Below are 25,977 nucleotides of genomic sequence, written 5' to 3'. Positions count from 1 at the left end.
AGGGCAATTCTTCCTTCTTGGTGTCTGTTCACTCTTGGTCTGTGTTTCCAAATAAAGGATTGTGATTAAGAAAGAGTCATCAAGAGCAAAGGGAAAAGATTGCTAACAACCGGGATGACCCAGGGCTTGTGTACTGGCCAGGGCAATGCAAGATTCCACTCTGTATATCACTTAGCAAAGTGCCACATGAATGCATCCTAATTTTAATTAAGATAATTTGGGAGGTGCATTTCTCTGCTCTTCAAAGCAAGATTCTTTCTCTTGCAACTGAAGTAAGGCAGGTTACATTTCATTTTTTCCCTCAAGATTCTTAATTTGAGAGGAATAATAATGAAAACAACACCAGTAATATGTATAAAGCCCTTACTCTAGGTTGCCATTTAACTCTATTAAGTTAACCCTGTTTAACACGTGAAGAAAGTAAAGTGCAGAGAGGTTCAGAGACTTGCCTAGGCTTACACAGCTGGTAAGTATTACAGCCTGGATTTGAATTCGGCAGAAGACTCTAGAACCCAGGCTCTCAACAACCTAAATAAGAAATTGTGCTGTTCTTAATTCAGTGTTATGACAAAAACATTTTTACTGCTAATTAAAAATATCATGTAAGTACTCAAAGTAGATATTTATGTAAATGTAAACACACACTGAAGAACTATACTACTATATTTTCTAAAAAAAATGTTTTTGCATGCCATTTTGTCCCAGGGAAAAGCCTTATTTTCCTACAAAATGAAGAGGAATAACATTTGATTTTGTGGGGGAACTGTTAAAATTACTTTGATGGTTCCAGTCGTGCACAGCATTAAGCTTTATGACAAATATGTAATCTGGTTATTTGTCACCCAACTTGGATGACTTCCAAATGTTTCCTCTTAGTAGCTCTTGATTTTTGTTTGGATTTTTTTCAATCACCAAATAGTCAAACAACAATGTCTGAATCACGTTTGCTCCAGTTAGAAAATACCAGCATGTTGAAAGGCAGCTTTGGTTATTTAAAACCCTACTATATTCACGTGCAACTTTGAAGAGCATGCATGCTTTCATGGACTGGATTTTTAAAGAAGAAGCAAAAAGAGGAAAAAACCCCTAAAACAAACAAGTTTGCGGCTCAAGTCTCTTCTTTGCTATTTACTGCAGTGAATTTTCCTACTCCGTTTTGCTGGCGAAAGCACGCTCAACAGATCAAACTGTCCGAAAAAGGCCGTCTGCATCCCTCATGTTTAGAAGAGAGGGATTTCGTACTCTTTCCTTCACACATCAAAGAAAGCACTCGGGGAGGAAATAAACCATAATTAGGCATGAGCAAGCGAGCAGAGCGACCCCTTCCTCTCCCTTCCCCATCCCCGCCCCCCAGGCCCTGGCAACCATCCTGGGCGCGAGCGAGGAACCGGCCACCGCAGCAGCTGCAGCGAGCGCGCGTCCACGCCGCGCCCGCCGCTAGGATCTGGGCGGCGGCGGGGCCGGCCCGGGGTCGCGCGTTCTCGGGAGCGCGCTCATGCAGCGGTTTTCTTCTCCCACAATCCAGAGGCTTGCGGCGCGGGAGGGGCGGGGAGTCGGCGGAAGGATATGGCCGCGGAGGGAGCTGCACGCTCCCTTTGACGGCTGGCTGGAGGCTCTAGTTGAGCGGCGAGGAGCGGGGTGTGATGCGGCACTGCGGTTCTGAGGCCGTTACTCCGGCTCCTCTAGAGAGGGCGGAGGAAGAGGCTGGAGCGCGGCGGTGATTTTGTGCCAGGGCTTCCCAGAGGCGCACTGAAAAGGCTGGCGGGGCTAGGGAAGCTGGGGGGTTAGAGACACTCATTCAAGCCCCCACACCCCGGGAGGGGAAGGGGGCAGGCGGCGAGGCTCGAAGGCGGCTGAGAGATGGTGTGTGCTCGGGGGGAAGGAGCGAGCGCTGCCTGTCGTTGGTGAGGGGCTGCAGGCAGGGAAAGCTCCGCGGGTCAAAGCTGCTCCATGCCCACTGGTGGGTGGAACGTGTTGAGCGGAACACTGAGGTCTAGCCTGGTGGCCGCTCGGAGCCCTTAACGTGGTTTCTAACGTGGGATTTCATTTAGCCCACGGTGGGATTAATTCGTTGGGGGCAGCCTCGCTGGTCTGGCTCCTCCAGGAGCTGGGCAACCTTGACGGGCTTTTTGTCTTGCTGCTCCAGCCCCTTCTCCCTTCCTCCTCCTCCAGATGCCTTTTCTCTGCCCCTCCTCGCCCGGTACAGACATTTCCAGCGCAGGCTGCCGCTCGTGGCTGCTGTCGAAGCCACTTTTCGGGATTTCGATTCGTTTCCCTCTAGGGTGTTTTTTGAGGAGGGAGAGTTTTTCTCCCCTCCACGATGGGATTTTCTTCCCGTGCCAAAATGGACTTTCATTGATTTCTACTTACTTCTTCAACGTTTAGTGACCAATTCTCTAGGCGTTTTTTTTTTTTTTTTTTTTTTGTGGTAGTTCCTTTTTTTTTTTTTTTTTTTCAAGTACATTCTCTGTAAAATGGAGAACGAGGTTTTTACTCCCCTTCTGGAGCAGTTCATGACCAGCCCCTTGGTCACTTGGGTAAGTGGGGTGTTATTTGTTGCATATTTTGCTGCATTATTTGTGGCTGCAGAGATGGAGGTGGGCGTTCGTGTCGTAATGATCATTCTGTTCTAGGTTAAAACGTTTGGACCTCTGGCTGCAGGAAATGGGACCAACCTGGATGAATATGTGGCTTTGGTGGATGGGGTATTCTTGAACCAAGTCATGCTTCAAATGTAAGTGCTCTGTTTTTTCTTTCTAGGCAGCTTTTTTTTTTTTTTTTCCCCAAATTGCATACTGTGAACTTAGAGACTATGTTTTAAGATCTTTGGTCAGAAAAATTCAGGTGGTTTAAGAACTGCACCTTGAAAGGTGATAATCTTACATGCCAACCCCATTTATCATAAGCCAGTAATTTTACCTGTTAAAATTGTGAAACTTTAATTTTTCATTCTGCAAATCATGTATTGTCACTTACTGTCTTCAGTGCTGAAATCCAAACCACATTGTGTCCTTTTTGATAATTTGGTAAAATGAGGAGGTGAATTACAATAGTTTCCTGAGGTGGGAGGTTAGGGGGGGAGTGTTTACTGTAAAGTTATGTGCATTTGGTACAGAATGTTTCTTATTAACCTTTGTGTCTAAAAATAAATGGCTCAAATTTTCAAACTGGTGAAGTAATAACAGATTTCAGAGAAAAGAATTTCAAACAGCAGTTCTGATTGGTGAAGACTGTTGCTGTAGGAAGTAATTTAAATGCATATAATAACTAAAGTCTGATTAGATGATTGTGTGAATTATTTGATTAATATTTGGGGAATCATTTTAAGGTGTTCTTAGAGCTTATTTTGAAATGCAAGTGATTGAAATCTTGATGACAATTAGATAATGATTTAGTAGGCAGATCTTTGTCTTTTATGTTTATAATGTTGGCTTTAAGTAGAAAAGTTTTTTTGAGGTGGCAGTTGAATATTGAAACCACATTGGTAGCTGGATCAATGAAATAAAAACTGTTTTTATCATAGGTATTGTAGCATTAGGTGCATTCTTAGCACATCAGTGTACTGAGTGTTACAGCTGTGCTCAAAATTGTGTATTAGCCTTATTTCTCTTGAATACTACCCGATTACAAGAGTCGTTTGAAACTTTCCATTTTAAGATATTCTTTGTGTTACATATGTGGGAATTTAGTGCATTATTAGTAAATGTTACCAGGGAATAAGTCTACTGTTAATAGACTAATACCCTAACATAAAAATGATCAATTCTGTATATTTTGGGTATTAGTTTTTTCTTTAGATTTTTCTACTTAAAAGAAGGTATAGTAAAATCCATAAATAACTGTTCCACTTGTAACTTCAGTCTGTGTCCTCAGAGTCTTGTAGTCTGTATGCTCAAAGAGACTTTTGTGCTCTTTTTCATATATGTGTTGATCCTACAGCAAAGTATTATACTACTACGTGTTTCCAAAAGTGTTGTTTTTTTTTTTTGTATAGGCACCCAAAGAAATATGTTATCTGAAATGTATTTTTTTTCTCTTAAGAAAGGAAAAGGGAATGTGTACCTTAATTATTTCCGGGGATAATAAATATATTTGGGGCAGCTTTCCCAAGGAAGTATCTTTAATCTTGGAAATTTCCCTCTATTTCCCAAGCAAAATGGTAGAATAATTAAACCAACTTCTATTTTAGGGAACACAAATGACAGGAAGGGTAGCCATTACAGTAGATACTTAGAACTTGTTCCCCTATGTCTCTTTTATTATTTGTTTTTAGACAGAAGATTTTGAGTTTGTATGTTGGGCCCTAAAAAAAAGGTGGGCTCATAAATATAGGAAAATACATTAGTTTTCCCCTTTAATGGTTTTTATTTGAATGATTCTTTTTCCAAAAAATATTTAGTACATTTTTTTTGAAGCCAGAATAGTTAGCTGAGGTGCTAAAAACAGACACTTTAGCTTGTTTCCACTTTGGGTACAGTTTTATACTTAAAATATATATGTGTGTGTATATTTTGAAAGTAATGGTGTTCCAAAATAGTGGTTGCCAGGTTGTTTTTTTGGGAAGACTAGCTCCATTCCAAACCTCAAATCTGCTTCTGTTTTTAATTCCACCTTTTAGTTTCTTTAAAAGTTTTTTCAGTGTCCTAATTCTGTTCTGAATGACCTGTGTAAATTAAAGGAAAATAAAATTAAGGAAAAAAGAAAGACATATGTTTTAGTTTTTTAAAAAGTGTCTTATGAGATCAACACAAATTTATTGTAATTTATTACCTAATTATTTACCTAATAGGGCAACAAAATACACATTGTTTCAAAAGCTATATTTTGCTAATTTTGAAATCATTAAGATTTCTACTGAGCACTTTGCTCAAATTAACTTTTGATTTATTATATTAAATTGTCAGTTGAAATTGTACCTAGTAAGTTAACCTAAAAATAATTTCTAGATTAAGTTTGGTTATAGAATTTGTGGGTGAGAACCCTTTGTAAATGCAGCATATGGATTTTTTTTCTTTTGTCACATTTCTTGTGCTTGGAGTTCATTGAGCTTCCTGGATCTGTGGTTTTATAGTTTTTATCAAATTTGGAAAAAATCTGGCCATTATTTCTTAAGTATATATGTATATATGTCTTTTCTTTGCTCCCTTTCCTCCTCTTGGAAGTCCAGTTACATGTATATCAGGCTACTTGATGTTTGTTGATACACTATTTAGTTTTCTTCTCAGTCTTTTTCTCTGTTTCACTTTGGATAATCTTGCTAAATTCATTAATCCTTTTTTTCTGTGATGTTTTAATCTGCTGTTATTCCCATCCAGTGTGTTTTTCATTTTAGATACTGTATTTCCATCTCTAAAAATTCAGTCTTTTTTATATCTTCCATGTCTATAGATTTCATGTTTTGTCTTTTCTGTAGCTTCTTGAACATAGAGAATACAGTAATAACTGGCTTAATGTTCATGTCTTCTAATAACTGTCTGTGCCGTTTCTTGGTTGGTTTTGATTGATTTTTCTTCTCACTCTGGATTGTGCTTCCTTGCTTTTTGCATACCTGGTAATTTTTTATTAGATGCCAGACATTTGAAATTTTACTTTGTTGTTGGGTGCGGGATTTTTTTGCATCTCATTAAAAATATTTTTGAGCTTTGTTTTGGAATGCAGTGAAGTTACTTGGAAACAGTGGTCTTTTCAGATCTTGCTTTTAAGTTGTGTTAGGCAGTACCACTTTGCTTTGTTGCACTGTTGAGGCAAAACCCTTTTGAGTACTCTGGCGGTGGGAACGGGAACTGTTCTGGACTTCTGTGTGCTCTGGGTGGTGTCCCTCTAATCCTTTTTGGTGGTTCTTCCACTGTCCGTGGATGGTTTTCTTCACACATATGTAGTGCTAAGTACTCAGCTAAAGACTCTCGGGATACCCTCTGCAGGTCTCTGGATCTTTCTGAGCGGCTCTCTCTTAAGTGCTCTGCTGTGTATATGAAGGTCACCTTGCCGTCCCCAGACTAAGTTCTGTCTCCTGGATTCAGGGAGACCACTGTGCTCCGCCTCCGTTCCCCATTCCTGTTCTGTGGCCTAGAAACTCTTTCAGGGCAATAAACTGGTACAGAGGAGGGCTTATTTTGTATGTTTCCCATCTATGAAGGATCTACTGTTCTTTGTTGCCTGATGTCCATTGTTTCGAAAAATGCTTCGTATGTTTTGTGTCCTTCCCGATCCCCCTCAGTTGTTTCAGGCAGGAGGGTAAATTTGGTTCCTTTAATTTCATCTCGGCCAGATGTGAAAATCTGTTTATATACTTAAAACCTGTCTTGTATTCCCGCTTTCAGATGTGACAGAATTTTGTTACAGGATCCTTATGGTAGAATTTCTTTTTCATCTAAAGAGTAAGAATATTAATTAATTTAGTGACTTCTGGATTTGCCATTTTTGACCCAGAATTTGAAAGTAAAGAGTGGACCTCTGCATTCTAGTTTATGACTCTGCCTTATAATTTTGGAGTCTGTTCTCTGATTTGGGATTCACTGTATTCAGAGATGAATCCTGAATTTCATTGAGTAGCTCGTTGAATCAAAGAATCTCTGTAAGAGCCTGTGACAAGGCATCAGTCCTCTAACTAATGGGAAGAGGAAGCTATTTAGAGATCTGTAATGATGGCCAGCTCTTCTGCATGCTGCAGGGCATTTTCCTACTTCAACCAGATGAAATCTTTTTTTCTTCAGTGCTAGTTATCAGACACAGGGCTTGGTGACAGTGAAGTGGAAATAATCATTTTCCTGTTTGAGATGGCATGCAGTTTTGCAACCAATTTAGGATATTACTTGCTGTGAATTTTTAAGGTATTTGTGACGTTGTAGTTGATTTCATAATTTTAGTCATACTACCTAAGCAGTTGAAAATATGGTTATGTTAGGGTTTTAAGTACTGAAAAGTTGTTAATAGTATCAAAACCATATTTGGAAATTCTGTGATTCAACCCCATTAGATAGACCCCTACAGAAATCTGTTCTTGAATTATGTAGTAATTATGATATACTTGTTTATGGCATTTCTTCTTTTAGAAATCTTGAATTTTAAGGGATTTTAGAAATCATCTACCATGAAAATCATTCTTACATGACACATGGTCATCCAACTTCTGCTTAAGTATTTCCCGAGAAGCAGCTTCATGAAGTATACCTAAAGAAGGCATTTAATAGAGGAAGTTGACTGAGAAATCTTCCTTCATTCTACTAGTGCTTAAGATTCAAAACTACACTGTGCTAACTTCATGACTAAGTAACTGTCAAATGTCTAATAAAATGTTTTCTTACCAAGTATGACATTGACACTGAATTTTGGTATGGTCCCTCATACGGCTTTTGTTCAGCTTTGTTTTTGTTTTGACTTCTTTAAGAACACACTCATGATACAGTCAGAGTTGTTGTCTTACTACCTGGTTTTTGGTTTACCCCCCCAATGTTTCTCAGATGTGTCCCTGACTCGGGTTAATGAAATAGCCCCTGACTGGTTTTCTTACCTTTGGCTTGCCCCCCTTCAAGTTGTCTCCTCATCTGTAATCATGGGAAATTTTTCAACAGGCAGATTTTATCATGTTACTCCTCTCTTTTAAGATGGTTCAGCAGCCTCCTCCTGCCTTCAGAGTAAACATAATACTTGAATGTCTAGACTGCTTTGAGATCTGGCTGCTGCCCGATTCTCTGTTTTCATCTTTGCATAGTACTGGTCCTCAGTGCATACCCTGAGACTGAGCAGACTTAGAGTTCCCAAAGACAAGCTGTGTACTCATAAGTCTCTGTGCCTTTCGATACACATTTCCCTTCCTTAGAACACGCTCCACCTCCTTACTAATGCTTTCTTTAACTTTGCAGCCATTCCTTGGCCCATCTGAGGCTTAGCACTCCTTGTGCTTCCGTAGGACCCTATATATACCTTGGTGATAGCAGTTTTTGAGATGCTAGACTCTACTGACTAACCTATGTGTGTCTTGGTACCAAAGACTATATCTTTTATATCTTTGTTCCTAACACAGTGCTTTGATACACAGTAGGTTCTTGATACACTTATCTTGAATGAATGAGTAACAGAGAGGCTCTGTGGTAAAGTGGAGTGAATTTGGGCTTTGCATCAGATGGACTTGGTTTCCTGTCACCATGCCTGCCTGTTCATGTTTCCTCAAACAAGTCATGATCTTTCACAGCTCGGTTTTGTATGATCTCTATTGGTGTCATGTCCCTCAACTTCTCAGTTTTCTCATTTATAAACAGCATAAAAAGAGAATCATAGTGTTATTATGAGAATCAAATAGGATGGTTTGTGCACAATGCTTAGCATATAGCGAGTGGTCAGTAAATGTTAGCTACTGAAATCTTTTATTTTTATTATAATAATACCTGTCTTCTAGACTTCCTCCCCCGCCCCCTTTTTTGTGCCAGCAAATTCCTAGTCGTCCTTTTAACACGCTGAGAAGCCCCTTGGCAGAGCTAATTGCCCTCTCCTGTATGATTCCTCAGCTACCTTAACTAAATTGTTAAATTGTTGTTACTACTAGAGAGTTAGCATTTGGAGGCTAGAGATTTAGTGTTACAAATCACCAGCACTTAGCATCATGCCTGGCATGTATCACCAGCATGTAGCATAGATTGGTACATCTAAGTTTTCAGTGAATGTCAAGGGAATGAATGCACATTTTGTAATTTTATTAATTTTCAAAATTTTGAGGACGCTCTCTAGTTTTAGTGTTGTACAATTTTGTTTTACTTTTTAGTTTGTCTCCCTTTTTCCCCTAAATTAAAAAAAAAAAAAATTGTTTTTGGCCATGCTAGGTCTTCATCGCTGCACTGGTTTTTCTTGAGTTGTGGAGAGTGGGGGCTAGTCTTTAGTTGTGGTGCATGGGCTTCTTACTGCAGTGTTTCTCTTCTGGCAGAGCACAGACTCTAGGGTATGCCAGCTTCAGTAGTCGCGGTTCCTGGGCTCTTGAGCACAGGCTCAGTAGTCGTGCTTCCCCAATTCTTTACCACTGAGTCACCAGGAAAGCCCTTTAGTTTGGCTTCCGTTTCTCCTTGCTTTTGTTTTCCCTCTGTCCCTTTACTTATTTCAATTACCTTTATTGGAGCTTTTCCCCACCTATGTTATGTCTTGCTGCGGTGAGGTGGTAAGAACAAGTCATAGTTGGTGGTTTTGTATGGTATTAGAACACATAGAGCCTTCAGTTTGCATTCTAGTGACTTTCTTGTTGATGTTCAACATACTGAGATTTTTTTGTCCACAGCCCAACAGTAAAAATTCAAATTAATAACTTGTGGAATTTAGAATTCATAAACTCACACTTTTGTATCTGAAGAGGTGAATCCCAACCTCCTGTCACTATCCCTGACTCTGGCACCACAAAGAGGTCTTCTGTGCATGCCTGTGGACATCTTGCTTGTACCTGAGGTCCAGGCTCTCGTACTCCCTCTTCCAAACAGCTACTCCTTGGCCCAAGGATGTACACATCTGTAGCATTGAACACATCCTCAGAGCAGATTGGAAAAGAGGCCTGTGCAGGTGCTGAAATTGGGTTCGAGGTATTTTAATAATAAATTCCACAGTTCCAGATAAGTAGAGTGTCATCAAGAAGTGGTAGTGTAGGGGTTTGTCCTCTTGTTTTCATGGACTTCTTGCCCAATGGTGAGGGGCGTGTCCTGAGGAGGGCCAGAGTGCCACTCTGGACAGAGACCTCTTTCACCAGGATCTATAAAATAGTACTTAGCAAGATAAAAGGGATGGTTCATTCCGAGATCAGTTCATTCATTTAATAGCAAAGTCTGTATTACAAACTGTCTGATAGGTGTTCGGGATGTGATGCTGAGTAAGATAAGTCTTTTGCCCACTAGTAACGGAGGCGACATGTAAACAAATTGCAGTGTGGCATACGTGCTATGTAGTGGAATTACGTTCTTGGTAGTGTGTTGGCACAGAAATGTAATCATTTACACTGAGTAGGAGCAGTCAAGTGAATAGAAGTCACAAATAGTGGCAGTAGGAGGGAGGACGTTTTAAGTAAAGAAAATAACATGAAAAGAAACATGAAAATGTGACGAAACATGGTGGAATTGGGGAACTGTAGGATATTTTATGTGGCCAGAGCAGAGATTGTATGCTTCTTGCACATGGGAAATGAATTTGAAGAGGTGGAGAGTGGCAAGCTTTAAGAAACCTTAAGGAACCACATTGAGAAGATCGAGTTTTTTCCTGGAGAGATGAATATTTGTTCAGGTCCTCTCCAGAGAAACGGAACTGACAAGACTGTATCTGTGTGAGTGTGTCTGTGTGTGTATGTGTGTACATGGGTGTGGAGAGAGAGAAAGAGATGTATGAATAGATTTATTTTAAAAGAATTGGCTCAGGAAATTGTGGAGGCTTAGTCTGAAATCTAATGGAATGGGCCTGCGTGAACTCAGGGAAGAAATGCACTGAGTTCAAAGGCAGTTTTCTAGCAGGAAGTTCTGTTTGTTCCATTAAGGTCTTCAAATGGTTGGACAATGCCCATCCACATTATGGAGGATAATCTGCTCTACTTAAAATTGGTTGACTTAACATGTTAATCTTGTCCAGAAAACACCCTCACAAAACATGCAGAATATTTGGCCAAATATCTGGGCACTATGTGTTCCAGCCAAGTTAACATGTATAATTAGCCATCGTAACTAGTGTTTCTTTAACTGGGTCCACAGGTATTCTTGGGAATCTTTAGAAATTCTAACTTTTTTGTTTTCATGTCAGTAATTTAAATTATTTTTCAAGTGGTAATAATAAAACATTTCTTTTGCAGTAGTAATTCCCTATTGAAAGTTTTTTTTTTTTTTAATCATAGATTTAAAATTAGTTTCTTAAGCGACTTTTTTCAGACAGGCGCCTTGGACTCTTAGGATGTCTGTGGACAGATCCTCAGAGATTCTTGATAATTTGCTTCTTTAAAATGTGTCACTCACTACTTTACTCCATCTTGAAAAGCATTAATATAAACTAAAGAACATTGGAGTAATTAAGCAGATAGCATTTGCATTTTAGAAGGACTGAGTCTGAGGCCAGAACAGAGATAGGAACCATGTTGATGTAGAAATGATATGGAAGAGAGAGAATGCTGATGTGATGGGACTGGGCTACCAATTTGGTCTGGAGAATGAGAAAGGGATGTGTTTTAAGATGATTATCAAGTTTTTTACTTGGGTGGAGAATGGATGGTAGAGGGACTTCCCTGGTGGTCCTGTGTTAAGAATTCGTCTTGCAGTGCAGGGAATGTGGGTTTGACCCAGAGATCCAAGATCTCATATGCAACTAAGTCTACATGCCATAATAAGACCCGATGCAGCTATATAGATAGATATTTTTTTAAAAACAGAATGGATGATAGTGGTAGTGCCTTTTGTAAGTAAGGCATTATGAAAAGTTAAGGGGAGGGGAAGTGTGGAAAATAATTTTATTTTGGAATGTCTGGTGAACTGTGAGAAATATCTTATAGGCAGATGGATATACATAGGTTTGTGCTCAGGAGAAAGGCTTAGAATAGAGATAGAAATACGGGAATTAGCTTTTAAGTTTGTAATAGAAATTAAGGACATGAATGTCAAAAAATAAAAGGGCCAATGACATATCCTAGGAAGCAGCAACATTAAAAGGCTGGAAGTTAGAGGAAAGTGGAAAATTTCACAAGGCTACTGGGAGGAAATCACAAAGGGAGTCAGTTAAAAATGAATACAAGTATTGTCTTGCAGGGTTGATGGCTTATTTGATATTTGGAAACCACACATTTTAGCAGAGCCAGTCAGCATGGTTGAGTTCAGTGATGCCTAGCACTCAGAAACTGACCAAGATCTGTGGAGTTTATTCAAAATTAGGGATTGATTCAGAGATGTGGAGTGGGAACATTTTCTGGTGAGAAGTGAAATGAATAGAATGTGAACATCAAAGTGAGGAGGGAAGTGTCATCAGGGGAGGGTGATAGACTAGAGTTTGCAGTAATGAGTTGGTTTAGAAGGAGTGAAGAAATGAGACAGAGTGGTGTGTAATGTTGAGGTCAGAGGGGACTTGGAATTTGAGATTTTGGAGGTTGCAATTCTGAGTGGTCATTTAGAGCCAAACTTACACCATGGTAATGGGTGAATAAAAATAAAATAGAGTGAAGGTAACTAAAGTTGAGAAGAAAAAAAAAATAAAGTTGAGAAGGAACTTATTTCCTTATTCTTTATGAAGTGTTGGTCTCTTGATCACCGTTAGAGGTAGGCAAAAGTATTTTGAATTAAAAAGGAAAGCTGGATAATAAATAGCTCATTTTAACGATGTTATAATTAAAATTTTAATAGTAGGGAAAGAAGGCCAGTAACTGGAACTTTTTATTGGCATAATCCTTGTATTAAAAATCAAACTTAGCTATTCCACAAATAGTTTTTTGGGAAGTTTTTTTAAAATGATGTATTCTTAATGTGACTTACTTTCCTAGTGATAGCCAGAAAAAAAATTGAACTTCACATTACCATTGACAACATGACTGTTGCCTTTCCCTAGCGTGGTAAAGGACCAAGGATGATGGCTTAAGTTTTAGGTGTTGGGTTTTAGTCCTTGAGTAAGACGTGGATTATTTATAACAAAGTGGTAGTGGATAAGAAGTGAAGAAAGACCAGTGGAGGCAATACACCAATCCTTCTTTTTTTTTTGGTAAGATTAAGCAAAATTTTATTTTCCATTATTTCTGAAAGTGTATTTTTTTAAGTATAATTGATTAACATTATATTAGTTTCAGGTATGCAGTGTAATGATTCAGTATTTGCATATACTGTAAAATGATCACAGAAGTCCAATGAACATTTATCACCATTCCAGTCCATTTTTGCTGAGACTGGTTATGAAAGGGTAAATCACAGTAAAATCCTAGTTGATGTGAATGTTCAGTGAAAATGGAGTGTTGTTTACTTATAATTGCTAATTTCATTTTCTCCAACTCTTTGTTTAAAATCTTTGCAAAGGAAATAAACTGTATTTCTACCTCTGTAAATGTATTTTATATGTGATGATTCAGAGTCTTGCAGTATCTCATTTTATTGTTTTAAAGTTAAGTATTTGTGTTAAGTATTGAATGTATATAACTGACCTAGATGAATGATCCCAAGCATGTATTTGAAAACAAATCTCTGAATAGTAGCTTTTCTTTTTTTCTTTAGTTTTCATGAGTTTTATGTTTCTTTTCAGTGAGAGAGTGTGTGTGTCGGGGTGTGTGTGTGTGTGTGTGTGTGTGTGTGTGTGTGTGTGTGTGTGTGTATTAGCAGGTTTGGATTAGGAACAAACCTAAAAGAGTAGGGAACCCTGCTGTTTCTATAAGTTAGAAGTTTGGTTTAGCATCTTGGGTTATGGATAGTCAGGGAAACCTAAATAGGGAGAAAGCTAGATTTGATTCACATCAAATTCAGAATGATTGGACTTGATAGCCATAGATGAGAGGAGGGTGTCTTAAAGTAGGGAAGCAGCTTGAGGGAAAAGTATATTATGTATATTTATTAATTGGGAGATGGTGAGGGGACTAGCCTTAGCAGAGAATCCAATTTGGGGAACCATAGTAGGCCAGATTATAGAAAACCTGAAAGTTCACTAATTATGAGTTAGACTGCATATACAGGCATTGGAGAACCATTTAAAATTCCTCATTAGGGGATTAAAAGTAATATATTAGGAAAATCACTTTGGCATTAATTGGCAGCACAGATTGAGGAAGGAATTCATTTGTTTATTCAGTTTATTGAGCATATACTATTTATAGTATTACAAGTACTGAGAATTAACACCAGTGAATTAATGGAACTTAACATTCTATTAATAATAGTGTTTGAGGAATAGGTAAGGAAGATAGATGGGTAGTAATGATGTCATTTATGCTTTTTTTGTTTGTTTGTTTTGGGGGGGTTATTTTTTTTTTTCCATTTATTTTTATTAGTTGGAGTCTAATTTCATTTATGCTTTTGGTGTTGAAGTCCTTGACCAGGGTGAGGTGTATGACTGGAGAAGAAGGAGCAAATTCAAGAATTACTGCAAAAGAATTAATGGAATCCTAGATACATACAGTGTGTGTAAAGGAAGAATGAAAGATAATGCCAAGATTAAAGTTGAGCAGACAGACTATATTTAAAATTATGTGCTTATAAGAAAAATGATGTGAAGTTTGAATACTAAATTTTGCTGAAGAAATAAAGATATTTTCTTTTTATTTTTCATAGCTTGCAACTACATTTAAATGTGTGAGATAGCTGTGTGTTTTGACAGTGAGGCCTAATTTTGTATGAGAAATATTTCAATTGCTATGTGTCTGTGCTCTTGTTTAAATTCTCATTACTATCATTTAGTGCTTATTTTGTTTATGAATTTATTTTGTAAAATATTTTTAGGATGTGTTGTTACAGTTCTGTGGGTTTTTTTTCAGTTGTGCTGTGCACCTTTCATGACCAAGAAACTCTCCTCTTGCAGTTTAACTATTTAGAATTTAGCTATCTTTATGGTATACATCTGGTAATTGTAAGGATTTAAAGTTTTGTCTGTGCTAATAGAGGTTAAAACAGTGTTTCAGAGTTTAGGTAATGCTGTCTTCAAATTTTTCTGTTATCTGAGAATATTCATATATTACACATTATTCTGAAGACATAGGCTATTACATAGTTATTTACTCTGGTCTTCTTTGCATAGTTCTCCGGAGGGTTTTTGTTCTTTTTTTTTTTTTTTAGGTTTTTTGTTCTTAATTCTATTTTAAAAATGAAATTCTTAAATTTATAGAGAAATTAAATTCAGTATTTATTGAATATTGCATGTTTTTCCTCTGAACATCCCGTTATCCATCAACTTTGCTGTTCCCAGGCACTTTTAAAATATTCTGAAATCTTACATCATATGTTCCTCTATTAAAAACTAGTGATCCATGTTTATGAAATTGGAGGTCCCTGGAACAGTTCACTCCTCCCATTTGTAGACCATCTCACCTACTAATACTTTCTTGCCTCCTTATTTGTGCTTTTCTTCTTACTTGGTTTTCAATTGATCACATCTTCTTCAGTACTACACTTGTTATATGTGTGGCTATTTTTTCCCCTTCTGTTTTCCTTTTTACTGTATTTTTTCTTTCATTTCAGTCTGTCCTTACCAGTGCCTTTTTGATAGACATCTATTGTTTTGCCTTTAATTGGTGGACTTATAATGAAGTTAGCTTGTGATTCTTTTGGATCACTTTTATGGTATACTGAAAAGGGCATATTAAACCAGTATCATTTAATAGAATTCTGCTCTTAATAGAATTCATATTCTTAGAGTTATCCCTAGAGTTATGGGAACTATTTTTGTTTAATATTAGATGATGAAAAAGCATTTTCTTATCAAATTTGAAAACTTCTTACTTGAGACAAGTTTCTCTGACTGTGTATTTTAGTTCATTAAGTAGAATAGATTGTACTTTGGAAAATACTTTTAAAAGTTTTTCCTTATTTTAGAGGGCTTTATTCTCAAAAATGACAATGATACATGTCATTGATAATTAATCAAATGAACTATTTAAATTACTGTAGGAGGATTTATGGACTTCAGCTTAAGTATCTTCAGTGAATTGATAGTGTGGGAGTGAAAGCCATTCTAGTTAATAAGTTGGTCACTGATTGAGGAAAATACCTAACTACACGTCAACTCAGTTTGAGATTTCTTGAGTCTCTAGGGTAACTGGATCTGGAGCATATACTACCCTAGAATACTGATTTAGACAGACTTCTGTGACCCTTTCTTAAGGCTTAAGGGCAGTGGATGAAAGTTCCACCACTGGTTGGTGATGCCCCTTGGTACTATATAAACGGTTTTTGTTTCAGTGACTTGCCATGTGGTTGATCACTGAGTACATGAAGATTCTGTTACTTTATGAAGACACTGATTAGCATAATACTAAGTCCTCAGCGTTCCGCAGTCAAGAACAGGAGTTGATTAGCCTAACACAGTGGTCTCAAAGTGAGACCAGCAGATAGCTGGCAGTCTGTCTGATTGTCTCTCAAGTCAGAATTATTTTCATAATATTAAGATGTCATTTGCCTTTCTTGCCTGTGTTGCAAAAGCAATAATGGTAGAAGAGCAAAAGTGGGTAAAACTGCTCACATCTTAGCATAAATAGTGGAGTAGCACCAGATTGTACTGGTAGTCTTTGTATTTTTCACACTATATGCTTATATATAGACTTATATTCTTCACACTATGTTCTTGCAGTTAAAAAGAAATCCAGCTTTACTTTAAGATGTCTTCATAAAGTAAAATTTACCTTGTTTAGTCTTGACTCTTGAGTGTGTGTCTTTTTTACACTCTGAAGGACAAAATGGGAAGTATGCCTAAAACACTTCTGTTATATAATGGGGTATGATGATTATCTCAAGAAAAAATACTCATGATTTTTTGAGTTGCAAGGTGGAGCAAGTCTCTATTTTGTGGAACACTGTTTTTACTTGAGAGAACGACTAATGGGCAAACTATAGTTATTCAAGCTTGAGTTCTTTGCAGACACTTTCCTAAAAATGAATAAAGTGAGCCTATCACATCCAGGAAGATAACTGATACTATGTGTTGTCGGTGATAAGACTGAATTACAGAAATCATGAACTTGGTAGCTTCTCAATATTTAAAGGCTTTTCTGGTGAGATTGGAGGTGATAATAATGTAATTTTAAAATACTGAATAATAAAATGTGCAATGTTTGGAAGATCTGTGTAACTCAGTGAAACAGTATTTTCAAAATGACCAGTGCTTGGTAAGAAATCATGCATATGTAAATGATCCATTCAACGTGTCAGATAAACCAGTAGATTTTAGTGTTATAACAGCAAGACAAGTTCACTGATAAGGGCTTCGAATTCCAGATTGTGTTCAACCTTTAAAAAAAAAAAGTGGCTCACTTCAGCCTCCGGCCTTCTATCTCTTTGAGACCTAATACCATGCCTTCAATTAAGCTGCAGAGTTCTGATGGAGAGATATTTGAAGTTGATGTTGAAATTGCAAAACAGTCTGTGACCATCAAGACTATGTTGGAAGATTTAGGAATGGATGATGAAGGAGATGATGATCCAGTCCCCTTGCCAATGTTAATGCAGCAATATTGAAAAAGGTCATTCAGTGGTGCACCCACCACAAGGATGATCCTCTTCTTTCCGAGGATGATGAGAACAAAGAAAAACGAACAGATGATATACCTGTTTGGGATCAAGAATTTCTGAAAGTTGACCAAGGGACACTCTTTGAGCTTATATTGGCAGCAAACTACTTAGACATCAAAGGTTTGCTTGATGTTACCTGCAAGACTGTTGCTAATATGATCAAGGGGAAAACTCCTGAGGAGATTCGAAAGACATTCAATATCAAAAATTATTTTACTGAGGAAGAGGAAGCCCAGGTACGCAAAGAGAACCAGTGGTGTGAGGAGAAGTGAAATTTCGTGTCTAACGCTGTAACACTGTAAGGATTATTCCAAATACTAGTTGCACTGCTTTGTTTATAATTGTTAATATTAGAAAAACAGTCAACAAATGCAGCAGCAAGTCAATTGTATTAGCAGAATGTTGTCCTCATTGCATGTGTAGTTTCAGTACAGTTCCCAAACTTAACGGCCCGGTTTCTTCTAGTATGATTGAAAGTTTCTCTTCTTTGCTCTGAATAAAATTGAACTGTGGGTTCCCTATAGAAAGTGGCATTTTGGACTTTCCCTTTTTGTAAAGCAATTTCTGCCTAGTTTATTGTCCACTTAATTTTAGTTCAGTGACTTTTAAAGTTGGCATTGTAAATAAAGCAACTTGCAAAAATCCTTCTGAAAAAAAAAAAGTGCATTTCACTGAGTTTTGATAGTATCAAAGAAGAATAGCAGTAATTATCTGAAAGGGCTATTAAAGTACTCTTCCTTTTTCTGATTGCATGTTTGTGTAAGGTCAACTTTTTTCATATACTTAGAGCAAAATAATATATCACAACACATTGAATGTACAAGTGGATTTAAGAATTCAGATGTCTTCTACTAAGCCAAATATTAAAGAGATTTGAAATTTACAAAGTTATGAAAGAATGTCATTCCTACTAAAATTTTTTTTACTGTTTTTTAAAGAATAACTACTTGTCATAAAAATGCTCTTTATGATAGCATACAGTGAGTTTGTTATTTTTAGATAGACTAACAAATTATTTTTTACTTCTTAATTTTAATGTCTAATATAGTAAAATATAGATAGATATAACACGTAAATAAAAGCTCCTTAGAGTTATCAGTAATTTTTAGGAGTGGAAAAGAAGTCTTCAGACCGAAAAGTTAGAAAACTGCTAACCTAATATTTGAAGAGCTTATGTTGTCTCCTTCTAATAAGTAAAGGCTGTATCTTTAGTCATTTTATCCAATTCAGATAAAACCAGAGTTAAGTGTATTGTAGTTTTATTCTCTTTGGGTCCATTTGCAATTTTTAAATCAGAGCAGTAATTCTGTTTGTTAAGGGAAGATTGTGCTGTACTTCTAGCTCAGTCTTGGGCTAATTAGAAAATGTCAGATATTTCTTCAGCTTTTGAATCTTAAATTCTCTTATCTTAAATGATGAGTGTTTTAACACATGAAGATGGCTGGGGCTGTGTCCATAATCTCAGTGAGGTAATTGTGTGTCATATACCTCTCCAAGAATGACTGTTTAGTCATTGTGAAGATCAAATTAGTTAAAAGGTGAAAATTTTTTTATAGATATATAAAAGATTACATTAATGCTATATTTTATTATTGGCCATAATGCATTATGATTGAGTTTGTGAGAAGGGGGAGATGCTAAGGTGAAGGGATACTTTTTGTTTAAAACCACTTAGTTCACTGATACCTTACTACTTGGATAACCCTAAATGTAATGATATTTTTCCAGTTAATATTTCATAAAGCTATCATTCTGGTATATGTACATTTGAAATTAGATATGCAAATTAGCTATTCCAGAATGTTTCAAGATGACATGTAAATACTATTCATTTATGTTTTATGTGCAATATCTCAAAATTTAAAAAAAAGAAAGCCTTGTGTACAACTAGCTTTAAATTAGAATGGCATTGTCAAAAACATGAGCACATGTAGTTGTTAGGCACCAGCACTAAACAGATGGTCCAAGAGGATGCATAACAGGTTTGCAGTCTGCGTAGAAGAGCATAAAGCCATTAAAACTATCAGATTTCTCTTTTTCATAGATATTAGTCAATGAATAAATAAAGATAAAATCCTTCATTACATAAAGACCAAATCTTAGAATATTAGTTGCAGAATTGTTAACTTTTCCTTCCTCTTTTACTCTAATTTAAAAATTACTGTATGCAGTGACAGATAATACTATAGCCTATTTACTAAAATTAATGTATCTTGTCATAAGTAGGTCATTTATAAATGTGAAATTGCTTGAGGCAGTCTTTTACTGCCATGTTGCATTTAACTTGTGGCTGGACAGATTTGAGCTATATTTATATTGCTAGGCTATTTGCCTCTCTCAATTTTCATCTTATAAGAAGAAATGGACTGTTTGAAATTATGTTGACTTAGAGATAGCTGTGTATGGTTAGAAAGGTACTTCCTCACATATTATGTGTGTATCATTCAATAGCTCATCTTTTATTTTAGAAAAAGGTTTTTTCAAAGATAGTCTTTTTTTTTTAAGGTGTGCCTTCAAAAACTTAAAACTTCATTAATTATGACTTTTTCTGAATTAATCTTTGTTTAGTATTTTAAGTATTAAACATGAAAGAAAAATAGGATTTTAGAATACTGAATAGACTCCAGTTTCTTTTTAGAGATTTCTGGACTTAATACTAAGTATGTTTAAATTGCTACACTGTATCCTGTAAAGAAATAAACCTTAAAATATACAGTGGGAGTGGAGTCCTTTCTGTCTTTCATAGAATGCATACTTTTTACAGAAGAAATGTTTTATATTGTTTTATTCTCTAATGTTTATGCATAGTATCACACATCTTGTGACTCTGAATCTCTAGCATTGAGTGCCATATCTATGACCTCATATTTTTTCCTAAAAGTAAATAAACACGCTTCATGAAACAGCATTTTTTTTGTGTCTTTTCCCTCTTTAAAAGAGTGTTCTACATGGTTAAAAGAATTAGTTAATACCAAAAGGTTCACAGTGAAAAACTACAATCTCTGCCCTAACTTAGTCACATTTAATTTCTGTTCCCCAGAATAAAACTTTTAATTTTTTTAAAAAAGTAGTTTCCTTTGTCGCTTAACCCCAGATGTAGTAAGAATATACTTACTCTAGTATTTCTCTTTATTTTACTTTTTACCCTAGTATTTCTTGATTTATCCCTTTCAGACATTATCTACTAACTTCCTGATAATGGTAGGTGAGATTTTAGCTTTTTTTAATGTCCCATCTGTTTATTTTCTTACACTATCCTTCTAATTTATGCAAGTTAAATCAGTAATCAATATTCATATGTAATGTTTCCTTCAGAACCAGGTAGCATATCCTTATTATATTTTTCTTTTTTTAAAAAAATAACTACTTTTCCTAAAGTTACTGATTTTCTTAAATTGCATTATTTTCAGTAGATCCATCCTTAAATGTTCAATAGCTTTTCACGAGAATTGAGATTAAGACTTTTCAGGCAGTTTCACCTAAGAGAAGTCCTCTCACATAAAGAGTTGACGTTCTTGGGGTCAAAAGGCCTGTTTTCAGGGTCCTAACATATGTCAGTATGACCCTAATTCAAATTAAGCATGAATCAAATGGGAAACCCAAGCCTTGTAATTGAAAGTTTATTGCTTTCACTCCATGCCTAGAGTGCTTAGCAGTTACCTCCGTCTCCAGTTCAGAACGTTATGGGTGGACTGTGATGCAATATCCAATGATTCTAAATCAGTAGGAACTTGATTGATTACTAAAACAACTCCCCAGAGGTATAGTGTAGACTAGAAACTGAAATTGAGGTCTTGGGTACCTAGGTATCAGCCAGTTCTTACCAAAGAATTGCACTATTCTATTGAAATTGCTCATGAGTCAACTAGATCTACTTATTCTAGTATCTTGTAGGATCTACTAATTGTCTAGAAACCTCCTCAGATCCCATGTTAATCATAGCAAATATCTATAAACATAAAGCCACTAGAAAACTTTCATTCCCCTGTCTTTTAAGACCCCTGTTGAAAGTGAGGTTAACTTTAGGTTTTGAAGTACTTTCTGTAAATTTTTCAAAATACTCTCTCTAACATATCTTAATTGCATATTTCCTATTTTCCTAGATTTCTAAAATAGTTTCATTTTCTATACTTAGTGTATAAAAAATGGGCAGTTCCTGTTCTTTATATTCAGAATTGTTTTAATTGTTATAACACAGTCTTTCTCAGAAGCTGAAGAAATGATACAGAACTTCCATATTTTTTTCTGCAAAAATTTATTAAACAAATTTGAGCAAACCAAAATTCTAAATTCTTAAAACTTGCTAATTCTTAGAGAAGAGCTTTATGCAAAGGAGACTATAGGCCTTACTGGTAGTTTACTAAATTTTGAAATATCATATGAGTAATGTTGGACATAAAATTTTAACACAGACTTTAAGACTTAAGTTTAAAAAGCACTTTAAGAATACAGAGAAACTTGGTAACAACTCTGTGAAGGCAAAGATAATATTTATATTATAAAATTAGTTAAAGTGGGAATGAAATCACATGTGTTTATTGGAATATTATGCATCTATTCCACAGTACAATCTGAATTGTGTATTGTCATGTAACAGTGGGCTTGTACTGTAAATTTGTGGGATTTTTGGTTTACATACCTCTTCAGTAGTACTGCTGCTGCTGCTAAGTCGCTTCAGTCGTGTCCGACTCTGTGCGACCCCAGAGACAGCAACCCACCAGGCTCCCCCATCCCTGGGATTCTCCAGGTAAGAACACTGGAGTCGGTTGCCACTTCCTTCTCCAGTGCATGAAGGTGAAAAGTGAAAGTGAAGTCGCTCAGTCATGTCTGACTCTTAGCGACCCCATGGACTACAGCCTACCAGGCTCCTTCGTCCATGGGATTTTCCAGGCAAGAGTACTGGAGTGGGTTGCCATTGCCTTCTCCCTTCAGTAGTACTAGTAAAATAAAATTTCTGAAATATTTTTCATCTGAATTAAATACCTAGGTTTTTAAATAAAATAGTACTGTAATGAACTGGAGAGGGGAAGGAAATGAATCTTCTTTAGTTAATCACTATGAAAACAATTAGGAATATTCACAAACAAAAAAAGCAATGATTTATTGTACACATGGATTTTATAGATGACATTGCCAAAACCATCTTCTATTGGTATTGTCTTTGTTTTCTTGAATAAGAGAAAAGATTGAAAGAGAGTAAAGGGAAGAATCTGTGAGCGCCTAGGCAAATTACTACTTTGGACTTCAATTTTCTGATTTATAGTGAAACTAGATAATCTCTAAAGTATTTTTTGGGTCTAAATGTTATCATTTAGGACATAAAGTGAGAGGTAATTTAATAGAATTCAAATACAGAATAAGGAAAACAGAAGTAAAACATGGAAGAAGACTAGAGAGAAAAGGTTCTTATTGAATGTCTGTGATTACAAAGGAAATTTGTGTATCTGTAGTATACCTAACATTTTTACTAGAGTTATTCCTACTGTCTTTTCCCAATTACAAATGTACTTTTCTCCACAGTGATAGCTTGACTAAACTAAGCTCTTATATAGCTACAGTATGTATGTACAGTATGTAACTTACTGACAGAAAGGATACCAAGTTAGTTGCATAAAACAGGAATTTCCCTTCAGCTGTCTGAATTTTTTTTGACCTGACCTTACTGCTGTTTATCTTTTGTCTGCCGTGATACGTGATCTGACTTCTGATATATAGTCTCCTTATTTTTGTGGGTGAGTAGTTCTGGTTGGTACCTTTACCTAAGAGACGTACTTTTCCACTTATACACCCATTTGCTTTGGGCTATTCATTGTTCATTATTTGCTTTAAGTATAAGTCAGTCACAAGTCAGATTTAACTTAGGTTTCTATTATTCTTGCTTGTTCTATGTCTCAAATTGTGGTTTAGAACTCTGTTATTCAACTGATCTTTGGGACACAAACCTTAGTAGGGAGTGTCTACTTGAGTCTGCCAAATGACTTTAGCTTGGAGAATGTCATCTCATAACTCTTTAATAGTAAGCAACAATTTTTAAAACTCTTTGCTTGGTCTCAGATCATTTATTCTTTTTATCTACTCAAACATTTGCTTCGGATGTATGCTGATTTTAGAGAATAATAAGATAAGGTCCCTACTGTCAGGGAGCTTACATTCTGGTGAGAGAGTGAAAGGCACAAAGGCGATTAGTATTGGAAGGCCTGTGAGAGAATGATGTACCAACACAGGAATAGTAGTTACATATGGGGGGCTGAAGGAGTAATAGTCTGGGGTTGTGAGGACAGTTCAGTGTTAAAGATGTAACAATGTAATATTCACTACATTAACACATTAAATGAGAAGAATCACATGGGAGTAGATGTTTGAGAAATTCACCAATTAAGATATTAAATAGGATTAGGAGGGAACTTAACTTGAAGGAGGAGGTTGATCAGAAAATTACAGTGAACATTATGTAGTTATGGCAAAACATTAAAAGCAGTCTCATGAAATTTGAGAACAAAATAAGGATTGCTCTTATCTCCATTATTATTTTTTAATACAGTAAGTAAAAAACAAATGAGATGTATGATTGGAAAGGAGATAAATTGTCATTTACTTCATTTTTTCACCTAGAAAATCCAAGAAAATGAACTGAATAAACTAACTTTTAAAAGGTGGTTAAGCAGAAGTGTAATATACAAAAACTACAGTTTTCCTATTACACACTAGCAGTAACCAAGAAGATGGTGTGATAGAAAACAAATCCATTTCACAAAAAACCCAAGGAAAAAAATAAAGCCTACTTAAATGTAAATACCATTGTGCATAGATTTTAAAATTTTACTAATGTGAATGTATCAAATTAGTTTTATCAAATTAGTTTATTAATAAAATCCTCATAAATCTCAACAAGTATTTTCATAGAATCTTAATAAATATCCTAAAACTCACAGAAAAGAGCAGCAAGTGTGACCAAGCAGGACAATTTACGAAACAAAAGCAAAGGAGAAGGACTTGCTCTAATAGAAGCAAGATCGCAGTAAAGCCATAGTGATATTTAAAGGGTTTTAATGACACAGGAATAGACAGATGGGTTAAAGAAACAGAATAGATGCCAAAAGTATAGCCACACTTACATGCACAGTTATATGGAAATCTGGTATAATCATAGAGATCAGTGGAAAACAATAAACTCTTTAGTAATTGGTGTTGGGATAATTGATTATGGAAAAACTATAAATTACATTCTAGAGAACCTGTAAGAGCACCAACAAACAGGATTTCTAAAGATAAGAGAAATAAACAAAAATTGACTGTATTTACTTAGTAGTAATCTACTAGCAAATATATTTTAAAAAATTACATTCACACTAACAGCAAAAACTGGAAGGAATTTGAATATAGCTAATAAAAGCCCTTCCTAGAGAAAAAAAGTGGTTTTGTAGTAAAAGTTTTTAGTAAAAATTAAAAGTGGATCATATCAATGGATATGATCCCCAAGCACAGCAACAAAAGCAAAAATAGGCAATTAGGACTACATTAAGCTAAAAAATTTATGCGCAATTAAAGAAACAGTCAAGAAAATGGAAAGGCAATCTATGATAGTTATAAAATAAATTATATATTAATAGATTATGATCACTGATAATTATGAGGAATCATAAGTGTATACTGATGTAAACAAATACATAAATTGAAGATAGATGTAAATCAGATTATTGACATAGTTTCAAAGTATGTCTTCACAAAATAATTTCAAAAGGAAAATAGTGACTGTCATGGAGAAAACTGGCAGATACCAATTTAATCAAGTGATAAACGTGAATATTATCAGTAATGGGATAAAGTGAAATCATGTACCTCCTCTTAGCGTGCACTGAGAAGATCAGAGCATCTCTTCTATATTTCCCCTGTCAAAGATATGTAACCTGAACTTAATTACGAGCAGTATACAATTTAATCAGAGAAACCCAGTTGAAGGACATCCTATAAAAAATTGGCCTATGACTGGCCTATAACCTTTTAAAGTACATAGGTCATGAATTTCAAGGAAAGATAGAAACTCTTCCAACTGAAAGAGACTAAAGATTGTAATTCAGAATACTGAATGCAAAGTGTGGTTTTGAGCTAGATCCTTTTCCTATAAATCCATTCATTAATTGGAGCAAACTTGAATGGATTCTAAAGATTGGATGATAGTAATTATATGATTGTTAATTTCCCAATTTTGATAGTTACATGTGTTTGTACAAGGTAAGTACTAAAGTATGCGTGGACTCTTGGGTATGAGGTCAGCAGTTTATTCTCAAGTGGTTTAGGAAAAAAACTGTACTGTCCATGCAACTTTTTTGTTAATCTGTTGGCCTTAGCTCCTTTAGTCTCCTTTGTTCATTTCAGGTGTTTGTTTTTTTTTTTCCCTGTGTTTTTTGAGATTTTTTTTTTTCTGTATCTTCAAATTCACTGATCTTTTGTAATAGTTTCTTATATCTTCTATTACACACATGTAATAAATTTTTCATTCCAGATATTATATTTTTTAGCCTTAGAAGTTTCATTTGAGTTTTTAAAAAGTTAACTTTTTTTCACATAATGTTTATTTTTTAAAAGTTCTTTAGTATATTCATAGTAGCTCTTTTGAAATCCTTGTTTGCTGTTTCCTTGGTCTCTTAATTTCTGGGTCTGTTTCTGTTAACTGTTTCCATTTTCTTTCCTGTTCACAAATCACATTATTTATTTATTTGTTTTGCTTCCTTGCATGTCTAGTAATTTTTTACTTTATGTTGGACATTGTGATTATTAATGGTGGTGTCTA

General features: G+C 35.8%; 1 protein-coding gene and 1 pseudogene across 4 annotated transcripts in view; both read left to right on the top strand.

Moving 5' to 3' along the window:
* The first annotated feature begins 1,582 nt into the window (after window positions 1–1,582).
* The window catches only part of CCDC88A (coiled-coil domain containing 88A), a 112,326-nt gene continuing 87,931 nt past the window's right edge, over window positions 1,583–25,977 (top strand). For all 4 annotated transcript variants that reach the window (XM_070478450.1, XM_070478449.1, XM_070478446.1 and 1 more), the window contains exons 1-2: window positions 1,583–2,537; window positions 2,634–2,734. In XM_070478450.1, the coding sequence (XP_070334551.1) occupies window positions 2,475–2,537; window positions 2,634–2,734 (164 nt within the window). In that variant the 5' untranslated portion in view covers window positions 1,583–2,474. The remainder of the gene's footprint in view (window positions 2,538–2,633; window positions 2,735–25,977) is intronic.
* On the top strand, window positions 16,904–17,828 carry LOC110147512 (S-phase kinase-associated protein 1 pseudogene; annotated as a pseudogene).

The sequence above is a fragment of the Odocoileus virginianus genome, chromosome 2 (genome assembly GCF_023699985.2).
Source record: "Odocoileus virginianus isolate 20LAN1187 ecotype Illinois chromosome 2, Ovbor_1.2, whole genome shotgun sequence".
Lineage (NCBI taxonomy): Eukaryota > Metazoa > Chordata > Mammalia > Artiodactyla > Cervidae > Odocoileus > Odocoileus virginianus.
Note: the sequence above shows the minus strand (reverse complement) of the source record. Positions and strands in the feature narration are given on the sequence as shown.